The following is a 24,655-nucleotide window of genomic DNA, read 5'->3' as shown; positions in this document are numbered from 1 at the left end:
AATGAGTTTCTCGCTCATTGCATAGGTCTAGCACGTGTTGAAGTGCTATAGGAAAGTCAAAGAGTCAAAGAAAATGTTGAAGAGCTCTTCTTGAGCCTATGTGTAATATATACAGTCTATAGAAAAGTCTAAAAGCCCTCCAAAGACAAGCACAATCACTCTTGATGAAGTCGGCCTCCAAACAAGATAAACCTCAGTCATGTTGGCTCATATAAGAGACACATCGGTTCACTTGGTAAAGTCGGCTTAATATGGAAAACAAACAACTATAAATACCCAGCTAGGGTCATTACCGAAAACACATAACTCGGATTTCTTTCTGAACTTCGGATGGGTACAGGAAGTGCAGGATGACAGTTTCGGATGACATTTTCGGAGGTCTTTCCTGTCATGTCCCTTCTCAAATACATTTGTAACAGGGTGCTGCTACACAATTTTGCACAATTTTGGCTAAGGAAGAGAACCCATCATTTTCGACTTAGGGACTTAGGAGGCAATTCGACTTTATTTGGTTGCTAGTGGAATGTGGGGGCCACCCACATGGGAGTTCGAATTGGCCCATTCGAATAACTTGGAGGGAAAGTCGAATAGGTGGATGGAGGGGCCCACATGAGGCTAGGGAGGCCCAAGGAGTTATAAGGAGGGAGAAACTCTCATTTTGGATTCATTCTTACACCTTGCAATCAAAATTACTTGACTGTTCGCTCTGTTGTTTAGCTGAGTCAACCGGCTGTTTAGCCACGAATCTCTCAAGCGGGAGATTCAACCTCTACTTCGGGGGACCATCCGTGCCCGCCCTAGAGAGGCAGTTCCATAAGTATTTCAGGAGTTTCAGGAGTGTGTTACAGCACTACCATTCAACCACAACAGGGAGTGCGTATTTCTGGCTAGCTAGAGAATACGCAGGGGGAGTTTAGAGCTATCAGTGATCAAGCATTTGCCGGGAGAGTTAGAGGATTGGGAGAGCGGCAAAGGGCCTGTTATCACCCTAAAATCTTTGTCTCTAAGCTTTGGAAAGTTGCCTTGTTTCTAGTCATAGTATTATAATTTTTGAGTCATTTCATCACAATTAGTGTCATTCTCATTTACAAGCCCTTCTTCTAGTCATGGTGTTAAAGGGTCTCTAGGTCATTTCATGCTTTAAGGGTTAGGTCATAAGGTTAGAAGTCTTTTAAGATCATATCTCTTTTCCAAATAATGTTTGACAGCCTCATTCCATGTTTTAGAAGTCTTACCAGGTGTTTATAAGTCATATCTCACATCATTTTGGAGAAATTTTGAAAGTAGCTACGAAATCACTGAACTAGGAGTTTTCGTAGCGCGCTACGAAACCCCTGTAGCAGCCTGTTTTAGCAGAAAAAACTCTGTTTTCTGCGTTTACTAGTAAACTTCCAGAAGGGGTTCTGAGCAGCTGAAAACTAAATTTTGAAAACTGAAAGAGGCTTTTATTCCTAACATACCAAACTACAAAAACCTCTTTCAGTTTCTTCAATTCCATTCTGAGGTGGGAGAAATTTATGGTTAAACTTGCGCTACGAAACTGCTGAAAGTCAAGCTTTGTTTTCTGGTTTTAGCAGTCTTTTTCAAGATCAGTTTCTGGTCACATGAAAGGGTATTTTGGAATTCTGAAGGAGGTTTATCTTCATCAACTCTCCTACTACAATAACCTATCTCAATTTCTTCATAAGTGTTTTCAGTTGGGAGATAATAAGCTTTCATTGAAACCCTACTTTCAGAAAACGGATTTTTCCTGTTTGCCACGTGTTTTTCAAGGACAGTTTCTGGACAGCTGGAGAAATGTTTTAAAAAACCAGGAGAGGTTTTTGTTCTGGACAACATGGGCTACAAAAACCTCCTTCAGTTTCGTAAAATGTGTCATGGATGAAGAGATAAAGGCTCTGTCCCACGTGCCAATTTTCAAGGATCTAAACCTAAAAACAGGGAAACATGTTCCCTAATTTCTAGGGTTTGTCATCAGCAGTTGGGTGACCACGTGGGAGGCTTCATCAAGTTCGACTTCATGGAGTTTTAGGTGTCAAAGAATGTTTTAAATGTTTAGATAAGTTTGTTGTAATCATAATAAGGAGTTACACTTCTAGTTGTATTAGGTCTCTAGGACTACTAGTTAGTTGTCAAATGCATTTAAAGTCTTGTTTTATGGTTAGAATAGGTGTCACTGATGGCAAATTCGAATTCCCCCATGATGGAGGAAGGAATCCAAGCATGTAAAGAGCTCTATATATAGCAGAAGAGCTGATGTACAAAGGGTTGGAAATTTTATGGAAAAGCTTGTATTGGGCCTATGTAAGACTCATTTTCAGTAATACATGCTTGACTTTACTTCTCAGGATTCATGAAGGATTTTTTATGTTCAGAATATGTGATGTTGTCATTTTCTTAATTCTTACAGTGGTATGGATGTATAATCACTCAGAATTCACTGAATGTGCTCTGACTTCCTGTATACATTTATAAACTGTGTGGTCCCATATGAGTTTATGTTCTGAATGTTTAAATGTTGAATGCCCTGACTTCCATGTAAGGTTGAGTTCATTGTTATATTGAGGTGTTGTTGACTCCATAAGCCCAATGGATAGTTTTGTTTAATGTGTTTCCACCATTCATATTTTTCATACTTGTTTCATAGAGTTAGCCATCTAATCTTTATCAAAATCATTAACCTTTGAGAGAGCCCTCTCAGGTTGAGGAGGCTAAGCCTCAGCCAAAAGTTGGTTTGAAATAGTTACTTGAAGTCTTCCTGGTCTGCAGCCTATCAGGATCTGATTTTGAGATAACAGGGCCAACCTTTCTTGCGAGTTTGGAGCCAGCAGAGCTAGCGTCCGAGCAGTTCGATTTTGGGTCTGCGCAGAGAGCCATCACTAGGCTCACGTGGGAGTTGGAGGAAGGAATTGTAGAGCTGGAGTTGGCTGAGAGAAGTAGGAGATCACTTGGAGGGCCATTTGAGGAGGATTGCTGGAGTTGGGAGAGCAGAGATTGATAGGATTAGTCACAGCAACAAAATTCGAAATTGGAGGAGGGCCAAGCTGTGAAGGGTCAATTTTTGAAGGTTGGAACCAAGGGAAACCCTTTCTGGGTTTTTCTGGGTTTTGGGCAAGGATCACACTCCTAATTTTATAAAATTTTCTGGGCATATATAAGGGGTCAAATAGGGGTCCCAACTCAGCTAGCAACTAGAGGAGCTAAGGGGAATTTGGGCCAAAATTTCGAGGTCAACATTTGGCCAATTCCTTCGTGGGTTTTTCTGGGTTTAGGCCAAGGAGCAAGGAGTTGAAATCTCATAATTTTCTGAGCACGAGAAGCAGTGATTCCAGCCCTTCGAAGTCAGTAGACAAAACAGTTTTCTGGGGCAACGCAGTTCAGTTTGGTGCAACAGTTGTAGCAACCTTCAGTTTAGCATTTTCTCACCTGGGTTTTGTCATGCTTGTCCATTGAGACAAACCCAGGTGCACCATTCTATTTTATTATTGTATTTGCTCTTGAAGAAGTAATAAAATGGCTCAACAATTCTCTATTTCTAGTGTTTCCATGGGTGCTTAATGTATATTTCGTTTTTTTGATTGTTGGATTGTTTGCATGCTTTGTATATCACTTACATTCCTGTTTAGGAACATTACATGTCCATAAGCTTAGCAACTTCGGATGGGTACAGTAGACACCTCTGCAATTTTTGTGGATAATTACAGTGAGAAAATTACAGTCTTCATCTCCTCAGTGTTCACAATCTCGACCTATCTATACATTAGGTGATCTTTGAAGCAACCTTACAATCTCGACATTCTTGTGATAAGGAGGATCTCAGTGATCTCATAAAGACACACTTTGTCTCGGTATATAGTCCAAAAGTAGTCATAATAAGAGTAATTATGATCTTAGTATAACTACAGTCATGACCTTAATGGAGAAGATCATTGTCTCGTTGAATCTAAGTGCAACTCTCCTATATACATATATCTCAAATCTCTTTGTTGTGAAGATCTCAGTGAGGGTATAGCAGTAATGATCTCGGTGGTACATCAATGATAATCTCGATGTTGTAGCGGTAATGGAGATCTCAGTGGTGTAGTAGTGATGGCCTCAATGGTACAACAATGATGATGATCTCAGCAGTGACAAAGAAGAGGATTGGTGTCTTGGTCTTGGAGTGGCATAATAGGTCAAGGGTCATGGTCTTGGTATTCATCAATTGGAAAGAAGAATTTTGTGCGGGTTTTCCTCTCAAAGAGTGAGAGGTTTTGGCCTTGGTAGAAAGCCAACATCTTGTGTTCTTGTCTCTTTGTTGTGGTAGCTATTTGATGAACTAAAGAAGACACACTCTAATAATAAGGAAAGATTGTACTAATAAGAAAACCTCACAAATAGTTATCATGAGAAGAAGAATCTTATTAACTTCATTTGTCCTAGATTCTTCAACAAGGGGAAATGTTGTGCTGTGGTCCAAAAGGATGAACTGTAACTCAGAAACTACAGTGGAAGGCTTACCACCACCTATACCAAGGCAGAGTTCATGGAAGCAAGGACTAGAACAAAAACATGGAAAAGGGCAACAACTTCTGAATCAAAAGTTGACAATAGTTTCAGGTCCAGCAAGGGACTCATTGGATCAGAGGCCTGCTGGCAAGAAGCATCTGTCAACATCCAAAAAGCAGGGACTTGGCAATGCATCATATCAGGACACATCTATTGAGCGCCTTCATCGAGAGGTGACAAGTGGAAAGTTTTGGCATCATCCAGGTGAGATGGAGCTCCAGTGTGTGTCTGGTAGGTTTGAATCTGTAGAGGGATATGTGCGAGTGTTTGAGCCTTTGTTACTTGAGGAATGTCGAGCACAGTTATACAACACTTGGGAGGAGCTTTGTGATGCAGTTTCTAGAGATGCATATTCGATGGTTCCTGTCAAAAGTGTTGACAGACGAGAAAGAGGTTGGTATGACATCACAGTTATTCCGACACATGAAGACAAGTTTTCATACAAGGAGGGTGATGTGGCTGTATTATCTACACCAAATCCAGGATCAGGTAGGTTTAGGAGGATCAATTCTGGGAACACAAGTGATCTTGAAGCTAAAGGTGGTGACCTAACTGCCAGAGTAGCTGGTATTGTTCGCAAATACTCATCAATTGATACTCGTGATCGTAATGGAGCTATTGTTCATTTATATGTGGGTGATATATTGATCAGAGGAGCAAAGCAAATGATGATCATATTCTAATGACATTTCAGGTTTTACAAAATATGGATCAAAATCTGTTTCCTATGCTACATAAACTTTGTCCTAAACCACGAATGCTTGTCTGTGCTCCGACGAATGCTGCTACATATGAGTTGTTGCAGCGTGTCCTTGATCGTGGTTTTATTGATGGAGAAATGAAATTACAAGATACTTCCACCAACAGTCCGAGCTTGCAGATTGCAAAACCTTAAACCATGAAGACACCTCACAGTAATACGTTTGTCTACCAAAGAAGCCAGCCATGGATGACCAAGAGCAGAGCTCAGAAATTACAGAGAGAACTGAAGAAGAAATCATGCAAAAGATTGTAGAAGTTGCAGACGATGAGGCACTCTTATTGGCAAGTTTCAAAGAAGGGTCCTCCACTCTGGGAAAATTGAACTTGGAATCTCTGGTTGTCGAGGATTCGCTTGTTAGGGAATCACGACAAAGGAAGCGAGATGCCCGAATCTCGACTTTGGGTAAAACACCAGCGAGTGTTGGAAGAAGGCACCGAAGGGCAAGGAGACAAAGTAAAGATATTAATCCCATCGACTTGCATTGTGTTGGTTAAATCTCAACCTGGAGGATGATCTAGATTTTCAAGGCATTGCAGTAAATATAATTTCGAGATTTCGATTGCTCCTCTCGGTCAACAAACCCTCAACTGGTCGCGATGGTACAAATCCGTATGATGACTGGGTATATATATATATATATATATATCGCTCGTATATATATATATATATATATATATATATATATATACACACGAGCTTAACAAGTCATTGAAGTAATGAATTATTATAAAGTAACTTTTAAAGTTATTTTATAATAAACTTTATAAAGTAAGAAAAAAAACTAATTATATATATAATATAAAATAAAATAAAATAGTAATAATAAATGAAAAAAAAACCAAACCTAATTAACTATATATTAAAAAGAAAAGAAAAGGGATTATAGAAAATTAAATATTAAAAAAAAGAACGTGAACAAAGCGAAGAAAATTGGTTCCAGTGACTAGTTACAAATGATGTGACCAAAGTGAACAAAATTGTTTGGGATTAAGGTGAAGAAAACTGTCAACAATAAGCTTTGAGGACAAAGCTTTTGAAGGAAGGGGCAATGTTACGAATATAAATTATATAAAATTAAATAAAGATAATTAAATGTAAATAATAAATAATCAAAATAATGATTATCTTAAATAGTCATTAGTTAAGTAAAAAGACGTGTCTAAAAGACATGCCCATTCATGAAAGGACACCTGCCTAGGTATATAAGCAGGGCCTCGTTGTAGCATTCAACATCTTGTACATGTCATATATATTAATAAAATATTACTTATAAATACATTTGTGTATTTTACATTTAAACTCAACAAGCTATAAGTTTTGTTGCTTCAAAATTTCACCCTAGCTTTAGGGTTTAAGGTGGAGGGAAAAAATTCTTCTGATTAGCCTTGTTTAAAAACACAGGTAATCTTGGAGGTTAAAAACCCTCCTAGGATGAAATTCGTTATCAAAATTATAAAAGTTTACCTAGGTTGTTACATAGACTCAGGGGTTTACTAAGATCATTTACATTACATAACTTGCGGAATGGGATAACCATGACACATGGACTGCTGATTTGTGATCCGATTGTGTTGAAAAAACTGGTACCTCCGCTTCCCTGGAACTTTGTGATCCAAAATGGATCTTGAAACCTCTAAGTCTTCAAATATCGGAAATAGAGTATTGCAGAGAAACATTGAAGGAATGGCGGAAAACAGAGTTAAACAAAGAATGAAATCTCGTTGCACTGGAGCAGTCGGATCGACCAGATCAATGGACAGGATTGAATCAATGATATCGCATCGGGAGAAAGCAAGCATTGTGTTCAGACCTTAGCCGTAAGGGAATTGCGATTACGATTAGCAATATAACATGGACTGTGGATCGAGTGTGCAGATCAACAGTGGGGATAAATGATCAATATCGCATCGCAATAAACTAAAGGGAGGACTTAACACAGGCGGAAGGCTTTCAGCGGACCCGAAGGAGTTATGAATTAAACAGTGAAGGATTTGAGTTCCGTGGTAAACGGTATTTCGGGCGGGCTTCAGGCAGTAAGTGGTATTGGAAGGGCTTCACCCGATTCCATACACTAGCCGACATGTAGCACGCTGCAAGAGAGAGAAAACTGCTTTTTCGGGCGGGTAATCTCCGTGCAAGTAGGCCACCCGAAATGACTGTCATCCGTCGGGTTGGAGATTGCAGATCAACGGCGGAGATTGCATTGCAATATCGCTGAAGGGAGGATTTACCGAGGGCTCGAGGACTTGCGATATGCGATCGCCGATCGCGATATCGCATCGCAATATCGCATCGCAGCCGCGCATCGCAACAATACAAAGGAGCGGCACTATGCGACATGCAACATGCGATAAAGCGGACCCGAAAGGATTATATACATAGAACCATCAATATTTCACTCACAAACTAAATTGCAGCAATCAAGAGATTATAGGTGGATGGGTTTTCTACAACAATTTCATCTTTTTATCAGATATAAGAAGGGCATACACAATAAGGTTGCAGACATGTTATCAAGACCAATCATAAATGCGTCTACTCTACTTAAGCATAACTCAGTAATGCATGAAAGTTAGATTGAACAATATGCTCAAGATGTATATGCAACTTTAAGTCATGGCAAGCAAGTAGAAGAATTGGATTATTATGTAAAGGACCAACTCTTATATCATTTGGGAAAGTTATGCATTCCACAAACTGAAAGAGTTAACATAATCCGAGAAGCACATACTTCTCTCATATTAGGTCATTTTGGTGTAAGTAAAACAGTTGCACAATTGCAAAGGTTTTGTTATTGGCCAAGAATGCATGAGACAGTTTCTAGATATATCAAAGGGTGTACTATGTGTGCTACAAGCAAGCCCAATAATCGGAAATTAGGCTTGTACACTCCACTTCCAATTCCTTCTCGTCCTTGGGAAAGTGTTTCCATGGATTTTGTTGGGGGATTGCCAAAATCTAGGAAAGGTCATGATTATTTGTATGTTGTTGTGGATAGGTTCAGTAAAATGTGTATTTTGATACCATGTAACAAGCAAGTTACAGCTGAACAAACAACAAAGTTGTTCTTTCAGAATGTATGGGTTCATTTTGGGTTACCCACTTCTATTGTATCTGATCGAGATTCTCGATTTGTTGGGAAGTTTTGGTCAAGTTTATGGGAGTTGATGGACACCAGGTTGAAGAAGAGCACAACATTTCATCCACAAATAGATGGTCAGACAGAAGTGGTCAACAGGATAGTGATCTAGTTGCTCAGAGGCTATTGCAACAAGCATCCCAAGCTTTGGGATGAGCATTTGTGTTATGTGTAACATGCTTACAACCGTGCCAAGCACTCTTCTACTCAAAGATCTCCTTTTGAGACTTGTTTTGGTTTTATACCAAAGTCTCCCTTGGATTTTGTCTTTGGTAAAGACATAGCAGTTGATGGACACAGTGATGTGGACAAAGCAACCAAGTTCATTGAACAAATCCAGGAAATTCACTAGGCAGTACAGGAACAACTGGAAAGAAGTCAAGCCAAGTACAAGGCAAGACATGACAAGCATCGAGTTGAGCATAGTTTTCAAGTTGGTGATCAAGTCTGGCTGTACATCAGCAAAGACAGAATGCAAGGTGAAGGTAAGAAGCTAAAACCAATAAGGTATGGACCTTTCAAGATACTTGATAAAATTGGTGAAAATGCTTTTCGCCTTGATTTGCCAGCTTATATGCAGATCTATTCAGTCGTTAATGCAGAAAAATTGAGATTGTATGAACCTTCATTGATTGAAGATCCTGAAGAGCAAAGTTAGTTGCCTTCTATTGGGGATTTGTTGCCTGAGTATCTCAATGAGTTATAGGAGGACATAGTTTTGGACAGGAAGGTAAGAACTACGCGTCAAGGGGATGTTGAGTACTTGAGAGTGGAACTCAAAGGCTCAAATCCAAGCAAAGCACGATGGATAGAAGTTAGACAGGTGAAGGAGTAGTATCCTCACTTGATCGATGCTTAAAACCAACTTTTGGTGGTCCAAAAGCTTTTCAGTGGGAAGGCGTGATCCAAAATGGATCTTGAAACCTCTAAGTCTTCAAATATCGGAAACAGAGTATCGCAGAGAAACATTGAAGGAATGGCGGAAAACATAGTTAATCAAAGAATGAAATCTTGTTGCAATGGAGCCGTCGGATCGGCCAGATCAACGGACAGGATTGAATCAATGATATCGCATCGGGAGAAAGCAAGCATTGTGTTCAGACCTTAGCCGTAAGGGAATTGCGATTGCGGTTAGCGATATAACATGGACCGTGGATCGAGCGCGCAGATCAACGGTGGGGATAAATGATCAATATCGCATCGCAATAAACTAAAGGGAGGACTTAACACAGGCGGAAGGCTTTCAGCGGACCCGAAGGAGTTATGAATTAAACAGCGAAGGATTTGAGTTCCATGGTAAACGGTATTTTGGGCGGGCTTCAGGTGGTAAGTGGTATTGGAAGGGCTTCACCCGATTCCATACACTAGCCGACATGTAGCACGCTGCAGGAGAGAGAAAACTACTTTTTCGGGCGGGTAATCTCCGTGCAAGTAGGCCACCCAAAATGACTGTCATCTGTCGGATTGGAGATCGCAGATCAACGACGGAGATTGCATCACAATATCGCATTGCAATATTGTCGAAGGGAGGACTTACCGAGGGCTCGAGGACTTGCGATATGCAATCGCCGATCGTGATATCGCATCGTAGCAGCGCATCGCGACAATACAAAGGAGCGGCACTATGCGACATGCGACATGCGATAAAGCGGACCCGAAAGGATTATATACATAGTTTCATAAATTTTGAGTTCCGATAATCAGTTTTGTTGTCGGGATTTCTATGTATTTCTTTGTATTCCGATAATATTGTATATAGACCAAATATGCATTATATCGGGGATTTGTGCGGAGGAAGACCGAACGGTCGGTTTCACCGTGCCTGCCGATCCTTCCGTTTCTAAAAGGAGTTCTTTGTGCCTTAAGCGTTTTGTTTTAACATAACGTGTCCAACGCCGAAAAGGGAGATGAAGGGACAAAGGCCGGGAGGCAGAGAGCCCGAAAAGGAAGGTGAACGGACAGGGCCGAGAGGCTTAAAAACCACTCAATGGCAGAACAGAGGGGGACAGAGAGAGAGCAAGAGAAAGCAGAAGACAGAGAGCAAGAGGAAGCAGTTGTGTACTCTTGTAGACTTGAGGATTTCGAGTAAATCCCTGTTGTTTTTGTCACTGTTGTGTTGAGACTCTGTTTGAGCTCACACTTGTAATATTCTGCTCTTAAAGACATAATATAGAGGTCGACACTGAAAGCTTGGACCAGGAGACGTAGCCAGGGGGTCTGGTGAACTCCTTCATTATTTTGATTGTGTTGATGTGTGTTTATTATGTTTTATAACTGTTCATTGTCTATATTATTCGCAATCTTTTCGATCCGTTGCACTAAATAATATAGGCATTCCTGCACATGAGTCTGTAATACCTTTTCTTCTTGATTTAATATCCATTTCGGATCACTTTGACAATTTGAGTGCAACACAGCCATTAACAATGATCTTAGATTTGATATTTGCAACGATCTAGTTGAGGGTTGGACTTTTGGAGCAGTGATGTAGTTGAGGATTGGAATTTGGAGCAGCGAATCAGCTGAAGAATCATTGGAGCAGCTAGCACTCTGAGGTAGGAATTTTTATTTAAATCCTGATTTTTAAATTACTGATATTTTATTTTATTTTTCTTATTTTTAAACCATTAATCTAAAAAGTAGGCAACATTAGTCACAGTGGCTCCAACAGTAGCAACAAAAGTCTTAGTGATTCAGACTATTATGAGGCAAATGAGGGTGATATAGACACAAGCAATGCAACTGGAATTGAAACTTCAAAAACTCCCACATCATCAAGAATATTAAACTGAAATGAAAGTGCCAGTGCCAATCTCTACCCAAAGTCATTGAATGAATTTGCATAGAGGACATTTAATCCCCCAAAATCCCTTTTGTTGTATGCAACCATAGTACATGGAGTTGCTCCCCCAACAAACAAAAAAACAAAGGGTGGATCACGTTGTTGGACATGCAATATTTGTGGCCATCCTTCGATTGGGAGTTATAGTCGGGTAAAACAACACCTTTTGGGCATTGGTGGCAAAGGTCTTTCTCCAAGTAAAAAAGTAAACATGATCCAAAGATCTGAGCTTTTGAGGCTACAAAATGTAGTAGAGGCAAAGAGCACATTTGCCGGCTAAAATGTCATATCACATGAAGAAATAGAAAGGAGTTCCAAAAGCAAGGCTAACCCATCCTTCAAGATGCCTTCGCCATCTCTTGTTGAGGCAAGTTTATCAAGAAAGAAGGATATTCGTTCTTCTACAACAGGACCAACTATTACAGGGATGTGTGGTAAGTTGAATCCTAATGATATAGATGATGCCATTGGCAGATTCCTTTTCATGTTAATTGCTCTCCTTATTATAGGGAGATGGTCGATGCAATTGCAACAACGGGACCTTCATATGTGCCCCCAGGTGAAACCAAGTTGAGAACAATGATTTTGGAAAGGGAAGCATCCAAAATTAATGTGCAGAAAGAGATGATCAAACAAACATGGGAGAGTTCTGGTTGCTCTATTGTTATGGATGGGTAGACAAGCATTGCCAAACGTCCACTCATCGACATTATAGTTGCATGCAGAGATGGGCCTTTCTTTCTTAGAGTTGTTGATAGTTTTGTAAAGCCCAAAGATGCAACTTTCCAATTTGAGCTTCTTCGGGATGCTATAGAAGAGGTTGGGCCTATCAATGATGTGCAAGTTGTGATAGATGCAACAACAGTGTTCCAATCAGCTGGGTTACTGATTTAGGGTAAATACATGCATATTTTTTGGACCCCTTGTTGTGTGCATGTAGGAATTTACAGGGTAAGTTTCTTAGGCAGAACACCAAAGGACACCACTCACAAACAGATCACAGATCAATACACCAGTATCCTTAACGTGGCTAAAACCCTCAAAGAGGGAAACAGTCCACGGCCTGAGCCAACGCGGCCACTTCAGGCAATTTATTAATAAAAGAATGAAAATTTACATAAGCTTCTCTCATGAACGGTTACCCTACAAATGACCCTCCATGCTCTTTAAATAGAGATCATGGACCAATTGGGTGTTAAGCCACGGATCAAGTGTCGGTAATACTGAGGAGAGAATGAACCGTCGGATCACTACATATCGTGACCGTCGGATTGTAAGTTACAAAAGTACATAGTAAAGAAACACACTTTACCTAACTCTACACTAGACCAAGTTATACTTAACTATTTCCTATGTGTCGGAATATCCTAACATCCCCCTTAAGAACAACTTGGGATAGGATTCAAGGATGTACAAATATGACACAATAGTAGAAGGAAGGAGGCATTAGAGCCTATCCCCCCTTAGTGACAACTTCTTGAACTCCAACCATAAATCGAAGTTTAGTAAACTTCGCCTCTGTGAGAGCCTTTGTAAAGATGTCTGCAACTTGATCCTCTGTTGAACAATATTGCACTTCAAGGACATGGTCATGAATGAGCTTTCTGATGAAGTGCATGTGCAGTTCAATGTGTTCGCTGCGCTGATGTTGGACTGGATATTTGCATAGTTGAATGGCACTTTGATTATCACACCAAAGTGTAGTCGGACGCTGCTGCTGAAAGCCAAACTCTGATAGGATCTAACGAAGCCACAATGCTTCCTTACTAGCTTCTACGACACCACGATATTCTGCTTCTGCTGAAGAAAGAGAAATGGCACTTTGTTTCTTGCTAGCCCATGTAATAGGTCCTGAACTAAGAGTGAACACATAACCTGCAGTAGACTTCCGATTATCAGGGTCACCAACCCAATTGGAATCAGTGAAGCCAACCAATAGAGGAGATGCTTCTGCACTGTAATGAATTCCAAATTGAACTGTAACTTGAACATAACGAAGTATTCTTTTAGCTGCTTTCCAATGACTTTCATGTGGGTTTTGCATAAACCGAGTGTTGACCACTACGTGTCAACTTCCCATAGCAGTACACCCCCTTTTTTCGCAAAAGGGATAGCGCTTAGTTGACATGTCTGTGCCATTCGACAGTCATCGTCGACCTGATCATGTTATGTTGTAAACCTAGTTTGCATGTGTGAATTGTAAATAATCTTAGCAGAGTTGAGTCATGTATGTAAATTGCCTAGGTGGACCTAATTTTCTAGTGATAATCTACGTTCCGGAAGGTTTTTTGTCTCACCGATCCATGATCGGCAGAGTTTTCCTTCAGCCTAACCCCAAAGCTAGAATGAATTTTGTCATTAGAATCTTAGGCGAATCCTAGTGTGTTGATCTGCTAGATTATATTTGGTCACAGAACTGGGTGGTCCATGAGGGTCTGTGTCAAATGGGTTTCCCCCCCTTGAGATGTAAAATTGTAAAAGTCATGATGTAAAGTGTTTTGAGGGTTAGAAAATGTTTTAAACCTCTCATAAGTCCTAAGTCCTAGGTCCTAGGTGATTTTTCCAAAGGCTAAGTTCGAGGATCCAAAAAAAATAAAAAAATAAAAAATAGATAAAAATAATAATAAAAATTAAAAATAATAAAAATAAAAAAAATAATAATAAAATAATAAGTCAAAATTTTGAGAAAATAAATGCAAGATTTCAATTTTTTAATATATTAAAATGCATTTAAAAATTCAACGGATGAGATTAAAAGGGATTTTGATCCTCATCGATGGTCAAGATCATTTTGACATGGATCACTTGAATTAGCCGTTGGGAAATTTTTCTTTAAATAGGGTGTTAGGGGTCATTTGAGATCAGATTGGACCTTAGAGTTTGGTGCTAAAAAAAGCTCTTTTGTAGTCATTTTTTGCGCAGAAAGAAAGACTTTGGGGTTGAAAATCTTGCTGGTGTTACTCTTCTGGAAATGTTGTAAGATGTTTTATTTTTCTGCATAATTTTATTTTCAGCCATTGATAATAGCTTAACGAAGATTGATTTAGGCACAGGTATCTTGTCTGATTTCTGGGGTTTGAATGGTAGTTTAGATTCTGAATTATAATGACAGGTATCTCCATTTGACCTGGATTTCACTATTGTTTTCTCCCTCTATGTTAATGGTTGATTTTAAGCTGTGCAGGAAATCTTAGTTTTAAGTTTACCGGGCGTTAGGGGAAGTTCTCTGCTGAACCAGCCAACTCCCGGATTGCGTTTTCTGAAAGAGCCCAGCCAGTTTTAATCCCGGGCTTATCATTTGAGATTTTTTTTATAAATGCATGAAAGGTTTTCTGAAGTATCTCACATTAAATTTAAATTCTGAAAATATTTCTGTGGATTATTGACAAATTTGGCTACCTAGAGTCGTTATTTTGTAATTATTTAGTTAAATTTTGGGTTTTTGTCCTTGCATATTTTGCCTCTGGTTTTTCTGTTTTTGCAGGTTGCAGGAAGAGATTCTTGTTGGAAGCTAGATCTAGGCCCTGGGGGGTAAGATCTGGCCTCACAACCAGTTTTTGCAGGGTCACCGTTTTGCTGCCCGAGGGTTTCAAATTCAATCACTGTTAAATCTGGAAATTTGTTTCAGGGTTTTGAAGCAAAGGGAATTAAATTTTCTTTCAGTTTTCAGAAAGAGCTCAAGGCTGTACAAACCATACCACTCCTGCGTGAATCACTTTTTCTGATTACCCTGGCACACCCACATTGCCAGTTACAGAACCGCAACCTCATTACGCTGCTTGCATCTTGTTTCTGCCTTCAACGTTTGTTTCTACTGCAGCTCAGCCACTTACTCACGCTGCAAGTCCATCCCTTCTGCGATTTCTTTGATCTGGCATCAACTTTCCTTGCTACTCACTAATCACCCTGTCACCATTCGCTTCCTAGCTCCTGTGGCTCACCCTTGCCCTTCCATTTCGCAAGTTTCTGTACTTGTCCACGTATTTTTGTCAGAACCCCACGTATATACCTCAGTTCTCTCTGCCTGCGTTTAGTCTCCACGAATCTCTCTCTGCTGCGCATCCATTCCCTGCCATTTTTATTCTTCCATCCACCTGCAAACATTCACTTCACTTCTCCTTCCTTGCATCCACGCTGCCATTCGATTTTTTTTTTAATTTTTTTTTACGCTGCTCCACATTCAGCTGCCATCGATTTTCCAATTCCCCGGAGCAAACCACCTTCGTTTTCGACGCTAACTTGCAAACGAATCCCCAAGCAGCAAACCTGCAAGTCGAAAACCTCCCACACGCAGCCAATCCACCTGCAAAAAACTTGCTGTCCCCGCACCTGCAAGCAACATTCAAAACCCTCGACGATTCCTTAGCTGCTCACGTCGGCTCTCCTCCACGCATTTGCCTCTTTTTGCCGTTGAGCTCCCAAGCCTGCGTAAATCAAAAAGAAAATTTTTTCATGCGTTTTGATTTTAGGTTTAGAGTTAGATTTACTTTCGTTTGATATTTTTTTCAGTTACGCTTTAGTTTTAGTACTATACATATTAGTTTAAATTTAATTTTATCCTAGTTTCTAGTTTAGAATTTTTCTTCCTTAAGTTAGCGTATTCTTTTTAGATAGATTTGAGTTTTAATTTTCTTAACTCTTAGTTTAGTTTAGTATTAATAATTTTTTTTTCTAAGTTTTATTTACTCTGATTTTGCTTAGTTAATTTTCGTTCTATTTAAAAAATCAAAAGAAAAACAAAAAAAATATAAAATTTTTTTATGGGGTAACAAAAAAGTTCTTCTATGGTTTAGTATTTAAATTAGATTTAAATTTAGATTAATATTTAAAGATTTTGAGTTATTTTGTTTAGTTTTTCTTTGAAAATAACAAAAAATAAATAAAAAACAATTAAAAAAAATTTAGAGTTTCATTTTCTCTATTGGCTGTTAGCTTTAGATCTAAATTTTGTCTTAGATTTTAGAATTTAATTAGCTTTATTTATTTTAAATTTCATTTTCTTTTATTTAGGATTTAATCTTTAGTTTTTTTTGTCTTAGATTTTAGAATTTAATTAGCTTTATTTATTTTAAATTTCATTTTCTTTTATTTAGGATTTAATCTTTAGTTTTTTTTTTGGTTATGTTTTTTTTCTGACTTAGAGTTATATTTTGGTAATTTTAAGATCATATTTGATTTTGAATTTTTAATTTAGAACCAAAAAAAAAAATCATAAAAAAAAAGTCCCAAAAACATAAAAAGTTTTAATCCTTAGTTTTTACTTTTGATTTTATTTAGTTTAAGTCTTAGTTTTAGAATTAAACTTTAGTTTAGAAAGGTTAGTTTAGATTTCGGTAATTTTAGATTTTAGGTTTGATTTTTATTTTATTATAATTTCGATTTCATTTAGTTTAGAATTTAGTGTAAAGTTTTAGATAGATTTTAGACTTTTTTTTGGGTTTATAGATTTAGTTTGGTTAAATAATCATATAAGAAAACATAAAAATAAAAATAAAAATTTAAAGTTTCTTTTTTATTTTTTAGACTTTAGTTTAGACTAGATTTTAATTTAGGATTTTAATTTTGTTCTATTTTGATTTTTTAGCTTAGAATTATATAAAAATGTATAAAAAATTAAATTTTTTTGAAAAAGCTTAGCTAAAAATTGAAAAATCATTTTGGTGTCTTTTTGTGGTATTTTTCTATAGCTAAATGCACTTAAATGTTCATTTGAAGTCAGCTATGTGAAAGTGGTAGCTGGTCAACATTTAAATTTTATGATCATTTAAAGCATTTAATTTTTCTTGAAGTTTAATTGCTGGAATATCGTTAAGCCATTGAGCATTTATCGATTATCTCGCATTTGGTAAAAGTTAATCTTTGTTTGAGTTATTTGATGGTAAATGATTGTTAATGAGTTCATATTTCTGCAAAAATTTGATAAATGATCATTCAGTCATTAACTCCATAAGGCACTGGTCCATTAATTTCTAAAATCAATTAGGTGCTAAATTGCTTTGCTGTGTCTCCCAACACAACTGGTCCACAGTTGGTCTTCATTCATCCCAAAGGGTCTACCCCCCTTAGCCGCGAGAGACGGCTTAAATAGAGAGATCGGGGATCAGGGTGACAGCCCCCGGTCTGAGCGTTGTCATGACAATCTGTGCGACAACACCGAGCAATAAGGCCAATAACAAAGGAAAGGTCAGGATGAGTATGGGTTAGATACAAAAGTTTTCCTACAAGTTGATGGTATAAGGTAGCATCAACTTCAGGGGAAGTACAAGTGACTGAAAGTTTGGCTCCAGACTGAAAGGGAGAAGGGGCTAGCTTACAGTCTTCCATGTGAAAATGGCGTAGAAGATCACAGGCATACTTGGACTGGGAAAGGGATATACCTTCTTTGGATTACAAGACTTGAAGACCAAGAAAATAATGAAAGTGTCCTAAGTCTGTCATTTCAAACTTCTTTTTAAGGCTGGACTTCACATGGTTGATAAGTTTGGGATCATTATCAGTAAGGATAAGATCATCAACATAAAGAACAAGAATGATAAGAGACTTGCCCACTTTCTTGGTGTAGACAGTGTTGTCAGAATGACACCTAAAAAAGCCAGTTTCTAAAAGAAAGCTATCCATTTTGGCATACCAAGCCCGAGGGGCTTGCTTGAGACCATAAAAGGATTTCTTAAGCCGACATACAAGGCTGGAGTTTGTTTGTATAAAGCCAGTAGGTTGTTCCATATAGATTTCTTCATGCAAGTCCCCATGCAAGAAGGTAGATTTAACATCCATCTGATGGACTTCCCATTTGAAAGAGGTAGCAAGGGAAAGAACAAGGCGGATAGAGTTCATTTTGGCAATAGGGGAGAAGGTTTCAATATAGTCAATGCCTTCTACTTGTGAAAAACTCTTAGCAACAAGACGAGCTTTATGTTTATCAACTTTTCCATCTGGTCCATACTTGGTTCTATAAACCCATTTTCATCTAACAAGTTTTCGTCCCTTTGGTAGAGGAACAAGATCCCATGTATCATTTGCCAATAATGAACGATATTCTTCATTCATAGTTGCGTCCCAATCTGGATGGCCTGAAGCTTCTGCAAAGGTGTCAGGATCATAATTCGCTGAAGCTTGAGCTAGTAAAGAAGAGGCTCTATCGAACTGAGAACGTGTACGTCGCTGATCTGTAGGATCACCGGCAAGAGCACCTACTGCATCCCGAGTAGCACAGACCCATTTTGGAAGCTGAGGAGCTGAAGGAGGATCCTGAGAAGGTGGGGGAGGATTGTCATCCTTGCTATCATCATCTGAAGAAGAAATATTTTTAGAAGTAGAAGGGATAGAAGGTGGCACATCCTGCCGAACTAGGCTCGTAGGCTGATATATTTTCAACAAACTTTACATCTCTTCTAATGATAACATTTTTGGACTTAAGTGGAATAAGTCTATATCCTTTTACATCTTCAGAATATCCAACAAAAATACATTTTTCACTCTTAGGTTCTAAAGCTTTATGTTTCCCATCTGGAATATGGGCCCATGCTTCACTTCCAAAAACACGAAAGTGACTTACATCTAGTTTAATGTTATTTCTGGAGTGATATTCTTTAAAACCTTAGTAGGAGTGCGATTTACTATGTAATTTGCACAGTTAATTGCTTCTGCCCAAAAATTAAGACTAAGTCCTTTAGATTGAAGCATACAATTAGCCATTTCCTTTAAGGTGCGATTCTTCCTTTCAGCTACACCATTTGTTGTGGAGTATATGGAATAGTATGTTGCATTTGAATTCCATTCTCAGTGCAAAAGTTGATGAATTTGTTGTTAACATATTCTTTGCCATTATCAGATCTTAGCTTAAGAATTTGATGTCCAGATTGTTTTTCAACAAAGGCCTTAAAGGCCAAGAACATGTTAAATACTTCACTCTTGAGTTTTAAGAAGTATACCCAAGTGCGTCTGGAGAAATCATCAATGAAAGTTAAGAAATACTTGTAGCCAGAGAATAAAACAACTGGAAGTGGGCCACATAAATCACTATGCACACGCTATAAAGGGGCTGAGGCGTGCCAAGAGGCACATGTTTCAAAACTATCCCGATGATGTTTTCCGAGTACACATCCGGAACAAACACCATCTCTGCAAGATACCATTGGAAGACCTGTCACCATATTTTCTTTACATAGATTTTGAAGGGAGCGATAGTTTAAGTGACCAAATCACTCATGCCAAAGTTTGCTCACTTCATCATTATGAGCAACAAATACCGAGGGAATATTTGATGACCCAAAGTTGTTAAACATATACAACCTTGTAGAATCATCAGCAATGCCAGTAGCTAAAATCTGTCTAGGATCTCTTAGGTCCTTAATCACAACATCGTGAGGTGAAAATTCAATGATTTTACCTTCACCCGAATGAGTTATATTTAGTGCATATCTAGACCAAGATGCTTGACAACTACATGCAGAAAGTGCTATTCCTGAAGATGAAGTTGAAGTTGAAGAGTGCTCCAAATGGATGTTATGCTTCTTCATTGTTGCTTCTAAGGCTTCCATCTTCTTAAAGCATTTGGATTCTAAGTGGCCATCTTGATTACAAAAGTGGCAATGTCTATCAGTCTTCTTCCCTTTGTTTTTATTTGCTTTATCATTTTGTTGAAATGATTTTTCATTTTGAGACTGAAATTGCTTAAGACCCTTGTTTGGTTTAGCACCATTCTTTTTAGGATAGGGCTTAGGAATCTTTGAATTTGGTTGCTGCTGGGCGGCTAAGGCTTTCTTAAAAGAGTTTCCAAGATTAAGAAGACCAAGATGTAAGAGTTTTTCTTGTTCTCTTATTAAAGAATCTCAAAAGGCATCAAAGGAAGGGGACTTGTAGTCTTGTCCTTGAGAAATGAAGGCTTCTCTTGTAGAATGGAAGGTGGAAACAAACACAGAGTAGGCTGGTTCCAACTTAGTAAGAATGGAATAGATAAGGCTACCATCTTCTTTCTTAATCTTAACACCTTCCAAGAGAAGTCTAAGGGTCTTGAACTTGGACAAAAAATATTCAATGGAAGAAAAATTATTGGGGTCCAACGTAAGCAACTCATTTTCAAGTTGATGGGCTCTCATTTCATTTTTAATTCCAAAAACTTTAGTGAGTTGTTTCATTGCTTCATTGGGGGTATCAAGTTTTGCGATATGGAATCTAAGGTTTGGAGAAATAGACATCCCTATCAACCCACGTGCTTGATCTTGCCTATTTTTCCATTTGGCTGCCTTATCTTCATCTTTAAGTTTGGTTTTTTGGCCTGAGGCTATTCTGTAAAGACCTTTACTTTTAAGTAAATCCACAATGTAGGACCACCATTGGAAGTAGTTGGGGCTGTCAAGAACAACTTGGCATGGACTTCCCATTTTAACAGAAACTGAAGCTGTAGATGCTGAAAATAAGTGTTCCAATGGAAAGATCTCGAAAAAATAGGCCGGTTAAAAAAAAACGGCTTTCGGATGAAGAATTTACGGCTTTTTGAATAAAAGTTGTTGAAGATGCCGACAAAGTGTGTGAATGTGTGGAAATGAATGATAATGTTATATTTAAAAAAAATTTCCCCTCTTTCCAAACATAAATCTAATTAGCTCACTTTTAAAAGAAATTTATGTGATTCACTTTTATAAATAAGTGAAAGTCACTTTTACAATGGTACTTTATGAGCTACCCACTAAATTGTAACTTAAATAAAAGATAAAGAGACTTTAGAATTATAAGTGGCTCACTTTTTATAATGGTGAACACTTTTACATAAAGTAACTTTAAAACATAAGCTACATGTGCCTTTTGAAAAAGTAATTCAACAAAAAGAAAGACTTGAACCCAAGACCTCTATTCTCATAAAGTAACTTTGGACCAAGTGAGCTAGTTTAAAAGGTTAGTAATTTTTGGAAAAGAGGAAGGGTTTTTTTTTTTTAGTCACTGAAGCTTTGGGGTGCGTGCTTACTTGAGAAAGCTCTTTTTTTCCTGCAAAACAAAAAACACAAAACCCAACATGGACATACAAAAAAAACAAACCTTACGGCTTGAAGTTAGCTTTACCCGAAAACTAAATATTTTCCTCAATGTTTCTGATTTTTCGAGATCACACTAAGGCGCAGTGGAAAAGAGCATACACATGAGAAAAATGCTTTTTCCTGTTTCTGATTTGCCCAGATTGCACAGAGTCGTGGGGCAAAGAGCATACCCAGAAATGAAAGGTATAGATTAGGTAATAAAAAAATAGAGAGCTAAATAAACCGAAATAAACAGAGAGAAAATAACTAAAATTGCAAATAAACACTGTATACCTCCAGATCTTAAAAATGACGTAGCTAGGGCTACTAGAAACCTTTTCACGTCAAACGAAAGGGGCTCCTCACTAGAATAGATGCTCCTAACAAAATAGAGCAGTCCTCTCGGCCCGAAAGCAGTCACAAACAGTAGATCTAGGAAACGACAGTCGGATTCAATTCTACCGGCTTCAGATTTGGATCACCAACGGATGCAGCCGTCAAATAGCTCTGATACCATGTAGGAATTTAGAGGGTAAGTTCCTCAGACAGAACACCAAAGGACACCACTCACAAACAGATCACAGATCAATACACCAGTATTCTTGACGTGGTTAAAACCCTCAAAGAGGGAAATAGTCCACGGCCTGAGCCAACACGGCCACTTCAGGCAATTTATTAATAAAAGAATGAAAATTTACATAAGCTTCTCTCATTAACGGTTACCCTACAAATGACCTTCCATGCTCTTTAAATAAAGATCATGGACTAATCGGGTGTTAAGCCACGAATCAAGTGTCGGTAATACCGAGGAGAGAATGAACTGTCGGATCACTACATATCGTGATCGTCGGATTGTAAGTTACAAAAGTACATAGTAAAGAAACACACTTTACTTAACTCTACACTAGACCAAGTTATACTTAACTATTTCCTATGTGTCGAAATATCCTAACAGTGCATGCACTCAATAAGGCACTAAAAGATATTGGAGAAATTATTAGGTTTCCAACTTGGTATCAACAACCAGGGATGTGCAAATGTTTATCTGCAACCACCACACCTCTTTAACCATGTATAAAGCTCACTCGAAGAAGGAATTCCTCAAGCCCACACAGATTAGATATGCCAACTATTTTCTCTTATTGGAGAGGATGTTGCAGGTACAACAAGCATTGCAGGGCATGGTTGTGATTCAAGAGTGGAACAAGTGGTTAGAATCCAAGATAGAAGAGGGAAAAGAGATAAGGCTTCAGATATTGGATAAGGATTGGTGGGTAGATTGCAGTTATTTGGTCTCAATGTTACGCCCTATAGTTGAGGTCATTCACTACACTAACACAAATTCTCCTAATCTTGGAGAAATCTATGAGACCTTTGATAGCATGTTGGGTCAGGTAAAAGAGGCCATTCGTCAGAAAGAACCCTCCTTGGAGTTCTATACAAACCACATTCGACCCATCATTCAACGTATATGGGATTGAATGAACACACCTTTCCATATGGCAGCATATGCATTGAATCCAAAATGGTATATTCCCAGGTCTGATAGAGTTCTTCCTATTGATGATCCAAAGATCAAGAATGGATTTCGAGCTGCCATTCCAATGATGTACAATTCAAAGGGGAAAATACTTCAGAGGCAGTGGATTCAATTTGCAAGTCTCACTGGTCCCTTCAACAAGCAAGATGCAAGGGAAGATCATGATGACTTAGGCCGGGATGACCCCATTGGTTGGTGGAGGACGAATGGGGATGATGCTCCAAACTTGTCCAAAGATCAAACATATTGCTATTCGCTTATTGTCACGGATTGCCATTTTGTCTGCAGCTGAGAGGAATTGGTCCACATATAGATTCATCCACTCTATCAAGAGGAATAGACTTACCTCTAGGAGAGCAAAGAAACTAGTTGCAGTGCATAATTCTCTACGCCTTACGCATAGGAAGACGCCGGAGTATTGGATGGGACAAGCTACATGATGGGATGTGGATCTAGAGGAGGATACACAGATTGATGAGGAGGATGGACCAGATGAGATGCATAATGGTTTGGTTGGTGTGCCATTAGTTACTCATGAGAGTGACTCTGACTTAGATAGTGACATTCCCATTTATGGCCCTGATGCCTTTATGCAGCAAATGAATTCAGAGGACCAGTTGATGGAACATCAGCAGATTCAGCACACTCGATGCTTATTAGTTATTTGATCATGATGTTGATTTATTTCAGTTATTTGTCATTGTTTCAGTTTTGACACTAGATAGCAGATATTGATGATTAAGTCCTTGACTCTTTGCTATTTACTTATCGTATTTACTATTTTATGAGATTTTGTTTACTGTGAAACTTTTGTCTATTTCATTGTTCTAACTTCTTTTGTTTTTGTCTGTTTCATTGTTCTAGTTTTAAATTGTACAATGTATTCCTGTCCCCATCACTTAGACACATGGACAGTAATCCGGAATCCCACTAAACATGAATCTTTCTAGTGTATATGCTGGAAATTGTTGCTCATGATTATTTGCAATGTTCATGTACTTGGGATTAAAAATATCACAAGTTGAGAAAGCACAGCAATGGCGTTATTTGGTGTGTATCTGAGAAAGAGAAACAGGGAGAGGGAATATGATATAATAATACAGATAAGTATTGGATTTTAGTATTTTACTAAACCTCCACGAGACCAAAAGTCTCTGTGACTGAATATTAATCTCTGTGCTGTGGAATTTTACAGGGTAAATATAAATAAAAGAAAAGAAATTCCCAAGTAAAATTTAAATGATATACATGAAACACATAGGGGGTGGGTGGACTTGTATTGTCCAATACCCACCAAATGTCTTCTTATCTGGGTTGGTGCATCTGTTGCTCTTGCCATGTCGTTTCTCATTATCTTGCTCCTGTAGCTCATTACACTTGTATCATCCTTGTGATATCCTCCAACCCACTATCCTGGAATTGCTCCATCAATATCTTGTAGATCTTGTTGAGTTCTGTAGGAGATCTGTTGCTGCTGCAGCTCTTTTATATTTCTAGTTCTAAGTTTAGAATTTTTTCCATTTAACTTGTTTATGTTCTGAAAAATGTCTACATTTAATTTGATACTCCTGAAACATCTTTACAGGCAAGGCGACCTTAAAATTTGGATCACTGGATAAGAGAAAGCCTCAGGAGTATGAGTAAGTTATCAATGCATTTGTTATTTTCCTGTCTTTTATTTACATATTTCACCATTGGCCGAAAGAGACCATGACCAACTAATGCACAATTATAAGCTTCTGTAAGCTTTTCTTGGCTTGTAAACTTTATATCTTAGCCATTTAAAAACCTCAAAGTGAAACACTATGAA

General features: G+C 38.3%; 1 protein-coding gene across 5 annotated transcripts in view; it reads left to right on the top strand.

The window, feature by feature from the left end:
• LOC149212335 (pre-mRNA-splicing factor ATP-dependent RNA helicase DEAH1-like) overlaps positions 1–24,655 on the top strand; it is a 425,880-nt gene that overhangs the window by 169,230 nt on the left and 231,995 nt on the right. For all 5 annotated transcript variants that reach the window (XR_016250762.1, XR_016250761.1, XM_089391822.1 and 2 more), the window contains exon 14: positions 24,431–24,485. Coding sequence is in view for 3 of the 5 variants with exons in the window: in XM_089391822.1 (XP_089247948.1) it covers positions 24,431–24,485 (55 nt within the window). In the remaining 2 variants the exon portion in view is untranslated. The remainder of the gene's footprint in view (positions 1–24,430; positions 24,486–24,655) is intronic.

Source organism: Pinus tabuliformis, chromosome 1_1 (genome assembly GCF_031772625.1).
Source record: "Pinus tabuliformis cultivar Carrire ecotype Pingquan chromosome 1_1, CPIR1, whole genome shotgun sequence".
In the NCBI taxonomy this organism is placed as follows: domain Eukaryota; kingdom Viridiplantae; phylum Streptophyta; class Pinopsida; order Pinales; family Pinaceae; genus Pinus; species Pinus tabuliformis.
Note: the sequence above shows the minus strand (reverse complement) of the source record. Positions and strands in the feature narration are given on the sequence as shown.